Source organism: Pelecanus crispus, chromosome 9 (assembly GCF_030463565.1).
Source record: "Pelecanus crispus isolate bPelCri1 chromosome 9, bPelCri1.pri, whole genome shotgun sequence".
Classification (NCBI taxonomy): Eukaryota; Metazoa; Chordata; class Aves; order Pelecaniformes; family Pelecanidae; genus Pelecanus; species Pelecanus crispus.
In genome coordinates, this window is record NC_134651.1 from 11,779,670 (window position 1) to 11,797,007 (window position 17,338).

At 40.7% G+C, this 17,338-nt stretch overlaps 1 protein-coding gene across 1 annotated transcript; it reads left to right on the plus strand.

Moving 5' to 3' along the window:
* Positions 1-1,601: 1,601 nt before the first annotated feature.
* LOC104034705 (cytochrome P450 2J4) lies at positions 1,602-17,118 on the plus strand. Its single transcript, XM_075716550.1, has 9 exons — positions 1,602-1,772; positions 3,033-3,195; positions 4,305-4,454; positions 6,838-6,998; positions 9,364-9,540; positions 12,586-12,727; positions 15,104-15,291; positions 16,116-16,257; positions 16,940-17,118. Exons 1-9 carry the CDS (start codon positions 1,602-1,604, stop codon positions 17,116-17,118), a joined length of 1,473 nt encoding a protein of 490 aa, XP_075572665.1.
* The last annotated feature ends 220 nt before the right edge of the window (positions 17,119-17,338 follow it).

Here is a 17,338-nt window from a genome sequence, read left to right on the forward strand (position 1 = left end):
TAAGTGTGAAAAAAAGTATTTCTTTTACAAGTGTTTTGTTTTCAGGGGATGGGGGTTTTTTACCGGGAAGCATTTATGTGATAGCATTTCAATCTAGATCTGTAACACAGGGCTATAACTGTCATTTGTTATGTGGTGCCCAGAATCCTCGTCACGTGGTTTTCATGGTCTCATTGCAGGCATGTAAACTCCCCCAATGCTACATTTATACTTCCTGCATATGTTGAGGCTTGGCAAAGAGCCTTGGCTACAGACTGTGTTTACTCTCAAGTTAGCAAGTATGGCACATGTATGTCATGACTAGTTTTTGCTGGAGCCCTTAGTTCTGGTCGTAGATCAAGATTCTTAGCAGGTTTTTTTCATGTTTGTTTTTATCTATGTGTTTCGTACTAGGTATACTTTCTATATGCATACACTTTATTTATCTGGCAAGCTTTCTGATGATTGCTCAAAAGAGCCTTTAGGGTATCCACTTTATGTCAAGATTTATGAAAGGGGAAATTCAGAAGCAGCAAAACCCTCAGTGAAGTTAGCTATTGCAAATAGGTTAGGAAAAAAAAGTGAGGTTATATATTAAATCAGTTGTTTTCAATTAAATTTAAAAGCCTAACAAATTTTGCTTTTTGTATTAAGCATTAGATACTCGTATACCTATCTTAAGATAAATGTGGGCTTTTAACTTTTATCAGCCTTCCCATTACTGGATATACATGTACATGGAATAAATACAAAACATTTTTAAAACTCCAAGCTTTAATATCCACTTAGATTTGCATGCTTAATTTGTATGTATGGCTATTGTTTTTCTAAAAGCATTCATGAAGTATTTGTAGGAGCACATACCATTCACAATTGTTTTAGAAAATTGGATGGAGAATTTACATGTGGATATGTGTATCTACATTGCCTAGAAAATCTTGACCCTAGTCTTTTAAGACACTGTTCCTAAAGACACCTAATAGGATGAGAGGAAATGGCCTCAAGTTGCATCAGGGGAGGTTTAGATTGGCTATTAGGAGATATTTCTTCACGGAAGGAGTGGTCAAGCCTTGGAACAGGCTGCCCAGAGAGGTGGTGGAGTCACCATCCCTGGAGGTGTTAAAAAAATGAGCAGATGTGGTACTTTGGGACATGGTTTAGTGGGCATGGTGGTGTTGGGTTGACGGTTGGACTGAGGTCCTTTCCAACCTCAGTGATTCCTAGTTCTACTTTCATTAAAAAATAATCCAGCCACCAAGCCAGGAAACATGAAATTAATTATTACTCTACCCTTAATTGGTCTAGTGGTTAGGTTAATTGTTGGACTTGATGATCTTAAAGGTCTTTTTCAACCTAAATGATTCTATGATTCTAAAAATCTTGTGTTCCATTTCTGATAAATATAATCTGAATGAGAAGAGGGAGAGGGGTATGCATCTATTAAACATGCTTGAGCATGACAATGTAATGAGTGGTTGAAAATAAAGAAGGAGGGTTAGGGGTGGGGAATAGTTATTATATGAAATATAATACTCTCATGAAAAAGCTGGTTGAGCAACCAGCCTTAATAGCTTCAGTAGACTATTTTCAATAAAGACAAGCTGGTAAAAGCAGCTGTTAGAATGTTGACAGTAGTTCAAGTTCTTATAGCCTTGGCTGTATTCCTTCTAATTATGCAGTTTTTTAAGTTGCAACGAGTACGGAGACGGCTTCCTCCTGGACCAATCCCTCTCCCAATTTTTGGGACCTTGATACAGCTGAACTTTCAGTTTAATCGTGATCTCCTCATGAAGGTATTTATTTTCAGATACTCCTAATTGTTTAAAAGTCTTTGTAATTTCGTATTTCTCATGTTGTTTGTTATGTGAAAACATCTTCTCCCAAAACTACATTGGTAACACGCTGTAATTGTTAACTAGCCACTGTGATATTGCACTTGGTTTGGTTCGGAACTGCTGGTTCGGTTGGCAAAAAAAGAAAAAGTTATTGTAGCATAAAGTAGTTGCCAAACTAAGAAAACTGGTATTGGAAGTTCTGAATGTGTGAAAATCATTCTTAAACCCATCACCTTTTAACACAGAATTTGACAAATTCATGTGAAACTTTATATCCTTTCATCACCCCATAACACTAAATTTGACAAATTAATGTGAAAATTGATATAATTTATGATTAAATACCTTTAGGGATAATATATTGGATTTACAGTTAGGGAAAAGAACCGTTTAAAAAAAACTACTTTCACAGCATGGATTTTTAGCTTTTTGAGCACTGGCACTCTCTAGCTTGAGCAGTAAATAGATACTTAAGATGCACTATGTGTGCATATGCTTGTTTGTATTGACAGGATCTAAAAAAACCCCACAAACCTTTTGTTAGTTGTTTTTTGAGGAGTACTTCTGCACACAAAGCCACCTCTGTTTCACTCCCTTGGTTCTCGCAGTGCTTTCAGGATTCTCAGTAGCCAATTTCAGTGGCTTCTGCCACTGCGGTTTGGATGAGGCATGCCAGTTATTCTGACCAAACAGCAGGTTCAGACAGGAAGTAAGGACACTGTGAGACAGAATGGTCTTGTCCAAGTTCCAGTGCCTAAATATGCAAAGGGGCAGGGGGAAAGAAGAAAGTAACTGGTCCAGTCTCTACAAGCTAGTTACTCCTCTGATATTTCTGTGTTCCCTTTGCACCACTTTACCAGTACGAATGATAGAAACCCTCTTGAAATAAATTCATGCATAGAAAATACCCTTTATCACATGAATCATTGTGAACTGAGCTTTGGCTTATATACAGTACTAAAAGCTACCTAATGATACTTGGCATAGATCTGTGGCTCTGAAAAGCTGGAATATTCAGTTATTTTCAACAATGAATGCTGGAAAAGACATTCACGCTTTCTCACAGAGAATAATAATTGTAATCCTGTGGGAAAGATGGAGAATATCATTCCACCTTAGGGCTGGTCCTGCAATCAGTGTAAAAACAGGTTCATCCTCTGATTGTTTGCAGCGTGTGGGATTTCATCTGTGCTTTCCTGGCTTCTCTCCCATCTATAGCTGGCAAAAATTCATGGCAACATATTTACCTTATGGTTTGGATGGGCCCCAGTGATTGTACTGAATGGATTTCAAGCAGTTAAGGATGGTATGACCACACACTCTGAAGATGTTTCTGGGAGGCTAGTGTCTCCTTTCTTCAGAGCAATGGCCAAAGGAAAAGGTGAGATATTCTTGCCATAAGTATTGTCTTGACAAATTGCAGCTCTTTTGTAGCTCATAACTTCCAAAGGTACCACAGTAGCAGGTTTGTCTATGAGGAATGACTGCCAGGTGAACTGCCAAGTAGGGAGGGGTGAAATAGCCTTTAGATAGTAGTAGGAGGAAAGGACCAGCAAAAGAAAAAAGATTCATAACGCCTTGTGTGAAATATTCACTGGAGCCGATTCAGAGGTGATGAGGTGAGACAGTGGTAGCTTGTGCTAGGAGGAAGAGCAGGAAACAGCACACTTCCTTGTCCTGGACTTGCTGCCTCCCACTATTACTTTTCAGTTGAAGAGTGAGCTTGATGGTGGGATCTTCTTCCCATTCCCTTCCTTTTGTGAATATTTTCTTACTCTCACAGTTGCATCTAGAGATTCAATGAACTTCTGTTTCAACCTTACTGTAGGTTTCATACTTCCCAACCATACTGGAAATTCCCAAACTCCTGGTTTTCATGAACACATGCATTATGAAAGAACCTTTATTTTATTTGGGACCTTGGCTTTTTTTAAGGAAACCTAATTCTTTAAATCTTTCTAATTTGAATTTGTTTCAGTCATTGGTGATTTTTATACTACATTAAAGATCCTGTTAGTATATTATCTTTATTTCTTCTGAAGATATTTGTCACAAAGCCCAAGTACTGAACTTTTCTGCCCTGTGGACAGGAACTTTTCTTCCTGATTGTGGGCAGTCACAACTCTTTCCCCTTTTCCTTTCATGAGAATCATTACCCTGGTCAGGTGAGCTCCAAGCATAGAAGAGAGCGGGAGGCAAGCAATTCAGTGAATGTCTAGAGAAGCAGCTGTCAAACTTGCTGAGATAACTGGTTGTCTTGGGTCAAGCTTAATCCTGCAAGTTGCCTTATTACCCAGTTGAATTTGTTCATTTTAGCCCTGCCCACATGCTTACATGCCACAGCTGTTCCTTTGTGTCTTTGTGTTCATAGGCAACCTAGCAGTTGTAACAATGTAACAGTATATTCTGTGGTTTAGTAAATCTTTTAATATAGTTTTTGTCTATAATAAATACTGGCATGATAAAGAGCTCTTCCTTGAATGGCTGCAGGGATTACGTTGGCAACTGGTCACACCTGGAAGCAGCAGAGAAGGTTTGCGCTGAGGACTCTCTGCCATCTTGGTCTGGGGAAAAGAGGTCTGGAGCATCGAGTTCAAGAAGAGGCCCGCTACCTGGTAGACTTCTTTGCAAGTACGAAAGGTATCTCTACAATAAATACCGATTCATTTTTGTCTTTAGTGTATGAGCTTCTCCGTCCTGCTCTGAAATCAAGGGCAGCTTTTGTTCCACAAGAGAGTGTGCAGGGTGTTACAGTGTTGTCGTGGTTTAGCCCCAGCCAGCAACTAAGCACCGCGCAGCCGTTCGCTCACTCCCCCTGCCCCGGTGGGATGGGGGAGAGAATCGGAGGAGTAAGAGTGAGAAACACTCCTAGGTTGAGATAAGAACAGTTTAATAATGGAAATAAAGTAAAATAGTAATGATAATAGTAACAATATAATAATAATAATATACAAAGCAAGTGATGCACAATGCAATTGCTCACCACCTGCCGACCGATACCCAGACAGTTCCCAAGCAGCGATCACTGCTCCCCAGCCAACCCCCCCAGTTTATATACTGAGCATGATGTCATATGGTATGGAATAGCCCTTGGGTCAGTTTGGATCAGCTATTCTGGCTGTGCCCCGTCCCAGTTTCTTGTGCACCTGGCAGAGCATGGGAAGCTGAAAAGTCCTTGACTAACATAAGCAGTACTTAGCAACAACTAAAACATCAGTGTGTTATCAACATTCTTCTCATTCTAAATCCAAAACACAGCACTGTGCCTGCTACTAGGAGGAAAATTAACTCTATCCCAGCTGAAACCAGGACAAGTGTCTATGTGGAATGGACTGAAAATGCAAAGACCCCAGTCCTGTGTTTTCAAATCCAGTGGGAGACTATTCTTGTTCAAAGTTACTTACCGAAGTACTAAAATTGGGAAACAAAACTGGAGCTTATTTGTTATTTATATCATAGAATGCTTAAAGTGGAAAGGGATCTCTGAAGATGGTCTAGTCTAACCCCTTCTCAAAGAAGGGTCAATTGGAGCAGGTTTCTTAGGGCTGAGTCCAGTTGGGTTTTAAATATCTGCAACAATGGAGACTTCACCATGTCTCTGGGTAACTTGTTCCAGTGTTCAATCAGCCCTACAGTAAGAAAGTTTTGTATGTTTAGGCAGAATTTAATGTATTCAGTTTTTGCCCATTGCCTCCCTTGATACCACTGAGAAAAATCTAGCTCCATGTTCTTTATTCCTCTCCATCAGGTATTTATACACATTTAAGATATTTCCCTGAGCCTCCTCTTCTCCAGACTAAACAGTCCTAGCTCTCTCAGCCTCTCTTACATCACATACTCCAATCCCTTAATTGTCCTTGTAGCCCTTTGCTCAACTTATTCCAGTATGTTGATGTCTCTCTCGTACTGGGGAGCGCAGAACTGGACCCAGCACTCCAGATGGGTCTCACCAGTGCTGATCGAAGGGGAAGCATCACCTCCCTTCACCTGCTGGCAATGCCATTCCTAATGCAGCCCAGGATGATGTTGGCCGCCTTTACCTCAAGGGCACATTGATGGCTCGTATGTGGTGCTGGTGCATAAAGATATGCTGAATTAAGTCTTGTAACACTGTTTGCACGAACTCTGTAAAGCAGTGACTAGAATCTTCTCTTCATTACAACGTTTTATCCTGATTAACCCAGTTAGGAGCATGTGAGTTGGATTTCCCAATACTGATCATTATGCAAAGGCACAGTAAATCAGGACATGCTGTGGCTAGCATTGTATCAATTACAAGTAATTACATCTAGCCCACTCCCATGGTTTAAGAACTAGGAGAGATTAAGATGTGACCACGTGTGCTGGAAAGAAAAGCCCAGAACAATAAGTTGCTAATCAGAATTGCGCATTGGGTGTCGGACAGCTGCACCAGTATATACATAAATATAGTTGTTTATAGTCATTTATTCTGGAGTCACAAAATAGGGTTTTTTGAGATTAGATTTTCAAGTAATTGCTTTAAAATTAGTTATTATATTGTTGTCACAATTGGTTGAAAGGACTTCATGAAATTTTATCTTACCGGAGGTTGTACATGTCTAGCAAGGTCAGGCAAAATGTAGTAGCCTTGCATGTATTTATGTTCTTGCTGAATAAGGCTGCCTCTCTTCTAATGGTTCTCCCCTCAGATTTCCTTTGACCACAGTGTTTTCAGCCATTCCCATGCCTGAGACCTATTTTGAATTTGCCAGGCAGCAAACTTGCATATATATTTTTTTCTTAACTCTAAATTTGTTCTATCGTATTATGAAATATTTCACACATCTGGCATTTCTTTAGGGTACCACACATCCCTGGGATTATGGGATTGCAGCATAGTTGTGAAGAATCAGTTTGGTACTACAATTTTGTAAGAAGATTGCTGCTTCTCTGTGAAATGCAATGCTCTCCTGAAAGTTCTTTGGGTAACCTGTAATATTCTCTCATTTCACTAAAGCAGAATAGCAGACATTAACAATGATATTTATTATTATGGTTGCAGGGAAACCCCTGGATCCTTCTTTCCCACTCGTTCATTCCGTGTCAAACGTAATTTGTGCTGTTGTTTTTGGACATCGCTTCTCCAGAGAGGATGAAACCTTCCGTGAACTGATTAGAGCCACAGAGCATATATTCAAATTTGGAGGCAGCTTTATTCATCATGTACGTAAACAATCTGTTGTCTTTTTCTGAATAAGACAGAAAGTGAGAAATGCAGATTGAAGAGGTAGCTGTTAGGCAAAAGTTTTTGAATGGGTGAGTGATGTCCCATGCAGCTTTACTGGGCAGTGCACTATCTCAAAGTGTGATGGTAATGCCCTACATACCAGCCTTGGTCATTTGGGTTCATTTTTCTATGTTTGAGTACTGTGATAAGGCAGTTTGCTCCTAAATCTTTGCAGCAAGGCACAAGCTGATGGACTGCTCCTGGGTCATGTTTGTTACTTGTTTTCTCAACCCCCATGTGCAACAGATTCCTACCTTGGGCATCATGGTTGTTAAATACTAAATGTCAGGTCTAAAAGTGTGATTCACGTGCCAGATTTAGATACTGTTTTATGTACAGTTAACAGAGAGAAGAATGATTCAAATACCTGAGTGTTTAGCCTGTGGCTACTTATCTCCATTTCCTCTATAAGAAGTGGAGACTTGAAGACTTCCGAGAGAAATCCACTCCTTCACCCTGAGAGACAAGCAGCTCTAGATGCAGGCAGCAGAACATGGGAAATGCTAGGCCAGCAAATACACCTGTAAGCTTGGCAATCAAAATGATTGGCACTCTTCTGAGACTCAAGGACTTATCTGACACTAGAAGAGGCCTGCTTTGCACAGAAGTGCATTCAAAGTTGCCTGGGAGTTCTGGTTCTGGTTCCACTTTTAAAGTTGTCCCAGTAGCTTCTTAATGTAAAACACATAAGCAATCCCTGTAATACAGAGATTTCCCCCCACATCCCATGGAGCATTCTTCTCACTGAGTTATGATCAGGTTCCCTTTTATTTTAGCCTAGCTTCGGTCCTGTAAGTTGTGTGTAGTGGTGGCAGGCAAGACCTGCTTTTGGGATAGAGAATATACCTTCTTTTCTTCTTCCTATCCTAGCTTTGCTTTAGTCCGCATAGCTGCATCCACATCCCCATTTCTTAACTGGATTCCATGCTGTCAGGCACTGAACAGAAGAGTGCTGTGGGTTGGGCCCCTCCAGAAATGGAGGAGGAGTTTTGGCAGGACCAGTGGCCAGGAAGGTGGATGGGCTCAGTTCCTGTCTTGAATGTTGACAGCTAAATTCCACTTGCAGTTAGGGTGCCATAGTAGCCAGAAAAGGTATGCATTTGAGAGTAGGAATGCATGTAATCTGGGCAACCACATATGATTAGTCAGACAACACTTGTATGTAAGGCTCCTGAACAGATTTTGAAAGAAAAAAAAAAAACAAACAGAGATGGAACTAAACAAAAAGGATATGAAGTTCTATGTGAATTTATCAAGGGCTGGACTACAACCTTTCTGTGATAAGGCAATGATTAATTGATAATTGGATGTCTGACAATAAGAACTGATTTTTCCAAAGACAGAAGTATAGTCTATCTAATTCAGCCAGACTCCAGTGAACACCTAATAACGTGCTTTCTGTGGTGTAACTAGGGGAGTACAAGAAGAACTCAGCAAAATGAAGACTGAGAAAGGATAGAACTTCTGCTGATAAATAAATAATGGGATTGTGTTTTGAGCAGGAAAAGAACTATTAAGAGAAAATACACTGCAGATACAAGAACAATGTATACAAATTACCCAGGCATAAATATAGGCTGAAAATTAGAATGAACTTTCTAGCTATCAGAGTAGGTAGAAAGCAGCTATTCTTAGGCCAGATTTTCCCAAATGGTGAGAGAGAACGATACAATTAATCTGGTTGTGTCAGCTAATCCCTTCTTCTTTTCTAGAGGAGAGCACTCCAAAATGTCAGGTAGCTGTTTCTCAGCTTTTCTGGGTTTCAGATGTTTCAAGTGTTATTGAGGACCCTTGAGAGCCTGATTAGTAGAGAGTGCTTTGGAGGATTACCGAGTTCGTATACCAGCCACTGGTAGCCGGCCCCTGCTTTGGGTTGTATTAACTGCTTTTGCACATCCTGGCGAGGATAGTTTGCAATGGCTTTGCTTTTTCCTTCCTGGTATTCTCCACTGGAGGGCAGGATCTCACTTTTAAAATGTCTGAATACAGTTCATTGTAATTGAATACATGAATTAAATAATTGAATAAATGAATACAGTTCATTCTAATTATAATCATTCTAATTTGGCTTGTGGGTGAGCTGCAAGCCTGTGGAACTCTGAATCTTACCATCAACACAGCTAGAAATTATATAGTGTACTGTTTTAACAACTTGAAAACACAAGCGTAGCCTTTGCCAGAATATTTTACTAATGATGCAAAACCACATGCTAACAGGAACATTACCTTCTCTTTTTAGTAGGCCTAAAATGCATTTTATAATGATAGAGACTTTGTGGTACCTCTGTGTCACTCCTGCAGCTGTATGAAGTCTTCCCCTGGCTGATGTGCCGTCTCCCTGGTCCTCATAAGAAAGTGTTGTCTTGTTATGATATCCTGAGCTCTTTTACAAGGAGGGAGATCAGAATGCACGTGGAGCGTGGGAGACCAGACGAACTGCAGGATTTCATTGACTTTTACCTGGCTCACATTGAAAAAGTAAGTATTTGTTCTGCCTGATCATACACATTCATGGGGAATAAGGTGAAATGGACCATTAAATCATCTAGTCTGAGCCCTTCTACCACAGTCTCTTACCTTTCATAGACATCCTAATGTGAGTCCAGTAACCAGGGACTTGCTAAATCCTTTCTAATTACAGATATGCCACAGCACCTTGCAATCCTTTCATTAAAGGACAGGTTAAGACACTGAATTTTTTCTCGCTGGCACAAGTTACAAAATTATTTAAGGCCTCCAGGAAACAATACTGAATTTCTAAGTGGACCACAAGAGAACTGGGAAGATCTTGGGGAGATAGAGTGGGATGTTCTGGATAGGATATTTGGCTGGTAAGGGTTTGTCAAGAGAGGACAGTTGCAAGAGGACAGTTGGATTTTGAGAGCATTTTGTGGAGAAATAATCTAGGAGTCAGAGGAGTTTCAGACAAGGCTAGAGAAGAGAGGAGTACCAGGGTCAGCGAAGTATCAAGCAAAGGGAACTGGGACAAATCAGGGCATTTTGGGCAGGCAGGCATACTAGAGGTAGGTGGGAATCCATAGGGTTTTGAAAGGCTGTAGGAGGCTTGCATAAGCTGTGAGTGAGGACATGTATCTCTCCCTTTTCTAGACCTTACCAGGAACACTTTTTCTTTGTCTGAATCTCTTGGGAACTGGATCTGCTCCCTAATCCCTGGATAGCAGCTGCCCTTCCCCTCTGTGATTCCTTCTAGCTCCACTTAATCACTCTTCCTTTCTCCTGTTCCCCACTGCAGTAGGCCATATACCTCCTCCTGTTCTGCTTGCTGATAGGAAGAAAAAGGAGAAAGGGGAGGAAGTGACAAGATGAGACTGGTGTTACTGGGGGGCGACAAGGCAAGAAGCGGCTCAGAGCCAAACAAGATACCCAGAGTGGGGGCTACCCTTGCAGCCCCTGGAGAAGTGGGTAATGGCTGCTGCTCCTGGGTGGCAGTGCTTCCCTGCAGGGACAGCCGGTGCCCCTTCTGCTGTGGTCATGTGCTGGCTGCAGCAACAGAGGGTACTGCAACCTTGTCAGGCTGTAGGCACCCATCCTGCATCTCCTGGCACGGCCGGAACAGGTCTGCTGTCCTGGACTGCTGCCTGCCTTGTCTACTGCCTGAGTTGGCTCTGCTGCTGTGCTCAGTCACACTAGAGACATGCATCTAGGGAGGAATGTCTATTAGCTATTTCTGTCAGCCAGCTTTTAGTATTTTAGCATGTGTCTTATGAATACTTAGTAGTGCTTGATTTTTTTTTTTTTACTTTTGTGAGGAACAAAAGCAACTATCTTGTGGAGCTCCAAGTATATTGCAACTGTGAAATTGTCATTATCATCCAAGCTGGTGATTCTATCAAAGAATCAAATCAGATCTCCTTGCCAAGATCAGTAGATTAGTATTAATTTATATTTCTAGCTGGTAATTCTTTGTTAATTGATTCCCATATCAGCTGCTATATTTTTATGTCCAGGGTGGATATCAGCCTAACTGATCTCTTGTTAGGCTAACAATCCTCTAACAAGGATCCTCTTGTTTTAAATTTTTTGATACTGGCACAATATTAACACATCTGGTCTTCCAAAGCTTTTAACTGCTTCTAAAGGCTTTCACTGCTGTTCTAAGATTTATGAGACTTGAGCATCAGTGGACCAGAAATTGTTACAGCGAGCTCTTCTGGGACTCTGCTGGGTCGAAGTCATCCAAGTTGGTTTATTAAAAAAATAGAACTGTCTGTAATAGATACGCAGGGGCAATACAAAAAGATTAGATGATATTACAACAGGGAAAAATGTCCTTCCCACTTTCCAGTTCCTCCACTGGCAAAAGAAATATTCAAGAGCCCTGAGCATAACCTCCCTAAATTTAGACAAAGAATTCCACCAGACCATAATAATATTCTTTGATAGTTTCAGCATTATACATATATGTCCTCACACTTCTTACTGAAAACTGTAAAACCCCAAAGCAGCTGTATGTGAGTCATTGTGGCCTTGTAGTGGAGAAGAAACCCGAATACCACAGGTTAAGAATTTTTGACAACCCAGTGTTTATTACCTGTTGACTGTATTGCTTGGTAGAAAAACTAAGTGATAGAATATGACTTGAGGCATTGTCCTGGTTTCAGCTGGGATAGAGTTAATTTTCTTCCTAGTAGCTGGCATAGTGCTGTGTTTTGGATTTAGTATGAGAATAATGCTGATAACACACTGATGTTTCAGTTGTTGCTAAGTGCTGCTTATGCTAGTCAAGGACTTTTCAGCTTCCCATGCTCTGCCAGGTGCACAAGAAAACTGGGAGGGGGCACAGCCAGGACAGTTGATCCAAACTGACCCAAGGGCTATTCCATACCATATGACATCATGCTCAGTATATAAACTGGGGGGGGTTGGCCGGGGAGCAGTAATCACTGCTCAGGAACTGTCTGGGTATCGGTTGGCGGGTGGTGAGCAATTGCATTGTGCATCACTTGCTTTGTATGTGATTATTATTATTATATTGTTGTTACTATTATTATCATTACTATTTTACTTTATTTCAATTATTAAACTGTTCTTATCTCAACCCAGGAGTGTTTCTCACTCTTACTCCTCCGATTCTCTCCCCCATCCCACCGGGGCAGGGGGAGTGAGCGAGCGGCTGCGTGGTGCTCAGTTGCTGGCTGGGGCTAAACCATGACAGGCATGAAGAATGGCATGCTGGCACACATCTTCAGAGGAACATTTACTTATGAAACATTCTAAATGTACCACTATTTGCACAGTTAAACCAATAATCCTTTTCTGTGGAGAACATGCGATTTAGCTTCATGATTAAGAGTGGAGTAAACATGGTTTGTCCATTTGTGGAATGTTAGCTTTTCATATTGATAATTATCTTTGGTGTCTAATATTCTTTATCAGTCTCTCTGTATTGTACTATAGACAGAACACACTGCAGCTTGGAACTGGTGATAAAATCACATTTAACCCTATTCAGGTTTTTCTAACTTTCATGTATAACACTTTACTTTTTCTTATCATTTGCAGTCCAAAGATGAACCCAGGTCTACATACAATGAAGACAACATGGTTCATTCTATAAATGACCTTTTCTTGGGTGGATCAGAGACAACAAGTACTACTTTGAACTGGGGCCTTCTCTATATGGTGGCAAATCCAGACATTCAAGGTGAGTAGGTAAGCTTGTCTCAAATATCTCTGATGCAATAGAACAGCCAAGTCATAACACTTTCATGGAACAGAGATTATTCCTAGATACTAGTGGCACATGGACCTTTTTGTGCTGGTAGATCTGCGCTAGACAGCATTGTTAGATCTGGAGTATCTGTATAGAGGCTCTTACAGCAGTTACAGGCATAAGGCAGTTCACAGAAAGAGTTAACAGTCTGGGACGTATGCATATGTATAGGAGGTTGTGGCTAATTGAGATGGAGGGGTTGAGGTCTTCAGGGAAATGAAGATTGTGGTAGGGTGGTCAATGGAGTAAGAGGATTGGAGTTGATGTTTGGGAAGCCAAAGTGTTCGCATGCATAATCCTTGAAGGAACAGTGGCCACTGCTGCAGCCATTGGTGGGGTGCTGATGGTGCTTCAAGAAACTGAGCTGGGTTCTGTCTTAGTCATAAACACAACTGATGGCTGAAAATAATTAACCAGAAACTGATGTGTGATAGTAAGGATGTCACTCTTTGGAAACTTACTTCAATTCTGCTTTGTGTTGGCTGAATATCAGCGATGGGGGCTACAGGGAGTCCTGCCCTTCTTTGTGCTTTGTCGGTCACAGAAGTAGTAAAGATAATCACCTAAAGATCAATGGGCAACTTTGACTTTATTTTTGTCCATCAGTCCATTTATGATCCCAAGGCATCAGGGTGTCTATTTAATCTGTGATGTATTTGAGTTTCTTGCAACAGAAATTATTCCAGTTGGGAAGGGAATTTGATGTCCCATCTGTTATGTCTATGTATATTTAAGAAGTTTATTTTTTAAGTCAAGCTTTTAAATAACCATCAATCACTTTCGTAGAACACTAAATGAAAACCAAAGAAAGAATGATCTCTTATGCTGGATAACAGAAATCTCATTGTTAGATAGTAGAATATGTGCAAATACCCAGAGGAGAACAGAATTTTAAATGCAGGAAAGAGGTGAAGATAAGAAAAAATTGCTCAATTTGTAGCTCTCAGACAATAAGGTATACTTAATTTTGTGTTAGTGCATCTTTATTATCACCTAATGTAATTAAGGTTATGAAAGCACTGACTCACCTAAATAATTTTATTTATCTAAATATAATACCTTGCACTAACTTTGGGAAAGCAGGGTGTGTGCAGAATGATCCTTCCTGGGCTGCTTGAGTCATACATTGCATCTAGACTCTCATAATGAACTGACATCAGTATATCTGTCCTCATTTAATCGGTGGCTTCTTTTTGAACCCATTTATACTTTTGCCTGTGTTGACACACAATGACAATGTTATGCAGTTCCATTATGTACCATAAGGAAAATTCTGGCCTTTTGCCTAATCACTGAATCCTTGTTCTCTGAACTACTGGAGCAGAGATGCATATTTATACTATGCAGTGACTGATCACTTCCAACTATACTGGATCCTGACGTAGTCGTGCCTGATTTTGCAAGCCAAGTTCTTCATAGAAGGAAATTTACTTAAAAATATTTCTGGATATACATTTTAAATTCTGTATGGTGCTTACATCTCTGTTGTCAGCGTCTACGTAACATAGTTTTGTGCAGGACTGCTGGCAGTCACTGAGCAGGCTCGATGTGCATAAGCACAAACTGGTCAATGCACAATGGGCTTCCCTGCATCTTAGTGTTGCTTCAGAGTGCCTGGAAAAAGACAGGATCATCTGGTAAAAATCTAAGGCATTTGTATTATGTGTATACTGCCTCTCTCGATGTTTACAAAACAATTTTTATACTTTTGTTAATGCTCCCAACACTCCTGTGCAATAAGTAATTTAAATCATGCTATTTTTGATCAAAAGGCAGGTGCCAAGAAGCAGATCCAGTTTTTTTTTTTTTTAAAGGTATTTGGACATTGTTCTAGTTGGCATTGCTTCACTTAACAGACATCCTGTATAAGAACCGTTTCCTTTTAATAGGAATTAGGCTTTTAAGGCCCAGATTCACCTGGCTTAAATTCCAGAGAGCTGTGAGCTTAGTGGTTCTAACTGGCTGTAGGTACCCGAGGGACCTAGTCAAAAGAAAACACAAAGATAAATCACTTATCTCTTGCATCAGAGTGTTAGTAAGGCAACTGTTAGAGTTTTAAATTTTTGAGCAACAAATGTCTTTTCTTAATCTACAATCAAATAACTTCAGACCCAGAAGTAGAGCTCTCATATGTTTAAGCTGTTGGAACACCCTGCTACTTTTATTTTCTTTATAAAGCTTACTTACATTTTTACATGAATTTTGTTGCTGTCCTTGTAGTTGTAAATGGGAAATGTCTTTGAAAATGGAATTAGTGAAAATACTTGATATAGTTTTCCACCTGCAATCGTGAATGTTTCTCCGCAGAGAAAGTGCAGAAGGAGCTGGATGCCGTTCTGGGTCCTTCCCAGTTAATCTGCTATGAGGATCGGAGAGAACTGCCCTACACAAATGCTGTGGTTCATGAGGTTCAGCGCTTCAGCAATATTATCTCAGTTGGCCTGCCCAGAGTGTGCGTGAGGAACACTACGTTGCTCGGCTTTCCCCTCAAAAAGGTACAGACACAGTTTCTCGTTTGCTACAGACCTTTCCTGCATCAGTAGAGCAAGGCATGAATTAAAATATATTTGTGCCAGCTTCTTCTCAACAGCAATGGGGTTGGATACCTCTGGGTCACAGCCTGAATGGGAACAGGGACAAGAAACCATCTGCCAGGCTGAGTTGAGTGACGCAGCTTGTGGGAGAGGGTTATCAGTAGTGAAAGATGCCCCTGGATGGAAGAGGGGATTTTAGCAAGTGTTTCTACAAACCAATGAAGGCAAAACCTTAGAGATTGATACTGAAGAATACTATGATTGATTTGTGCTGATAAGGCATTGGAAAGGTATCTGACCGAATTTTTGCCTGCAGAAAGCCTGTTAAAGGTCCAGGGAAAAGCATGAAGGTTTGCAACTAGCTTTCATCAAAGAGACTAAATCACAGAAACTTCTAATGTTAGAAGTGAAAATGAGTTTAGTACAAATAAAGTTGTTTGTTTCTAGTGACACGACCACTTCCATGGTCAGACTTGGACTGACATTCTGAAACAAAGAGACTTCATGTTCCTCACAGTTCATACTGGGGAAGTGAACCTACCAGTGTACAACACTGAATCATAGAATCATAGAATGCTTTGGGTTGGAAGGGACCTTGAGAGATCATCGAGCCCAACCCCCCCTGCAGTAAGCAGGGATTGAACCTGTGACCTTGGTGTTATTAGCACCATGCTCTAACCAACTGAGAACTCTGAAAGTAAACTAACACTGGTCTCACCTAGCCGGTTCTGACTGCTGGGGGAGGATTGACAGCCAGAACTGAGTTAATGTTTTTCTCCTTTCAGGGCACCATAGTTTTTCCAAATATTGCTTCATCTTTGTATGACCCAGGGCAGTGGGAAACACCTCGACAGTTCAACCCTGGTCACTTCTTGGATAAGGATGGAAACTTTGCGAGCCAAGAAGCCTTTTTACCATTCTCAATAGGTCAGTGGACTGACAGCACGAACATTAATCGTTTGGATTAGGATGGTAGAATTAATATATCTATTAAAAACCTATTGGTCATTTATTTTAAACCTGTTTGTGGAAAACAGTGTTAAAATCAACAAGATTATTTTCAGTAACATTTCCCAATCCAACTATAAACATTTGTTCTACTGAACAAATAATAACATGGAAAATCAGAGATGTCCTGACAAATGTATACATCTAACTTGCCCTATTTTTGGAAGGAAATTCTTTGCTAATGATTATGGTTATTGATTTGGGGCATACATTTCAACACCAGGCATCATCTGGAAAGTACTTGCAAGCAGCTGTGCTGATTCTTCATGCACACAAAACTGGATCACCACATCTCCCAGGAAGAGCAAGTCCTTATTCTTCATTTACATGATTGAACGAATTCCTTTAAAGTGTCAAATGAAGATGAGGTTTTTGAGGTAACTGAAGTGAAACTCAGAGCAGAAGGGATGCACAGTTATCTATAGCTGCAGATAGGATTCTTTAAAGGAAGAATTACATGAAGTTTTGTGTCATTGATTGCATTAAGGCCTAAAGAAATTATGGACTCAGCAAGAATACCTTTGCTTTGTGTGAGAATGAATACGATTGCTTTTGAGGTCAGGGTAATTTAGTCACTGTCCTTCCCCTCTTCCTTCTGCAGGGCACCGTGTGTGTTTGGGGGAGCATCTAGCAAGGACCGAGCTCTTTATTTTCTTTGCCAACCTGCTGCGGGCATTCACCTTCCGCTTCCCTGAGGGTGTGACGAAGGTCAACACAGAGCCCATGTGTGGGGGTACGCTGCAGCCCCACCCATACAGAGTTTGTGCCATTCCACGCTAGGGTGGACATGTGCAGTGTGTCACAGACCATCTATTAAGTAATCTTATTTACTTTGGTGAATGTATGTCTTGAGACCATACAATGTTTTTTGTCTTGGATATGAATTTCTGCTCTAAAAGCCACCTTTTGTCTACAGCAGGTAATTTTGTGCAGGCCCTCTTACCTGCTCTTGAAGGTGATCTTTTTTTTTTTTTTTTTTTGGGGGGGGGGGGTGGGTGGT

Coding starts and splice junctions, on each gene's coding strand:
- LOC104034705 (XM_075716550.1), top strand. CDS start 1,602: ATGTTGACAGTAGTTCAAGTTCTTATAGCCTTGGCTGTATTCCTTCTA. Junction 12,728..15,103: donor GGCAAATCCAGACATTCAAG/GTGAGTAGGTAA, acceptor GTTTCTCCGCAG/AGAAAGTGCAGAAGGAGCTG. Junction 15,292..16,115: donor TCGGCTTTCCCCTCAAAAAG/GTACAGACACAG, acceptor TTCTCCTTTCAG/GGCACCATAGTTTTTCCAAA.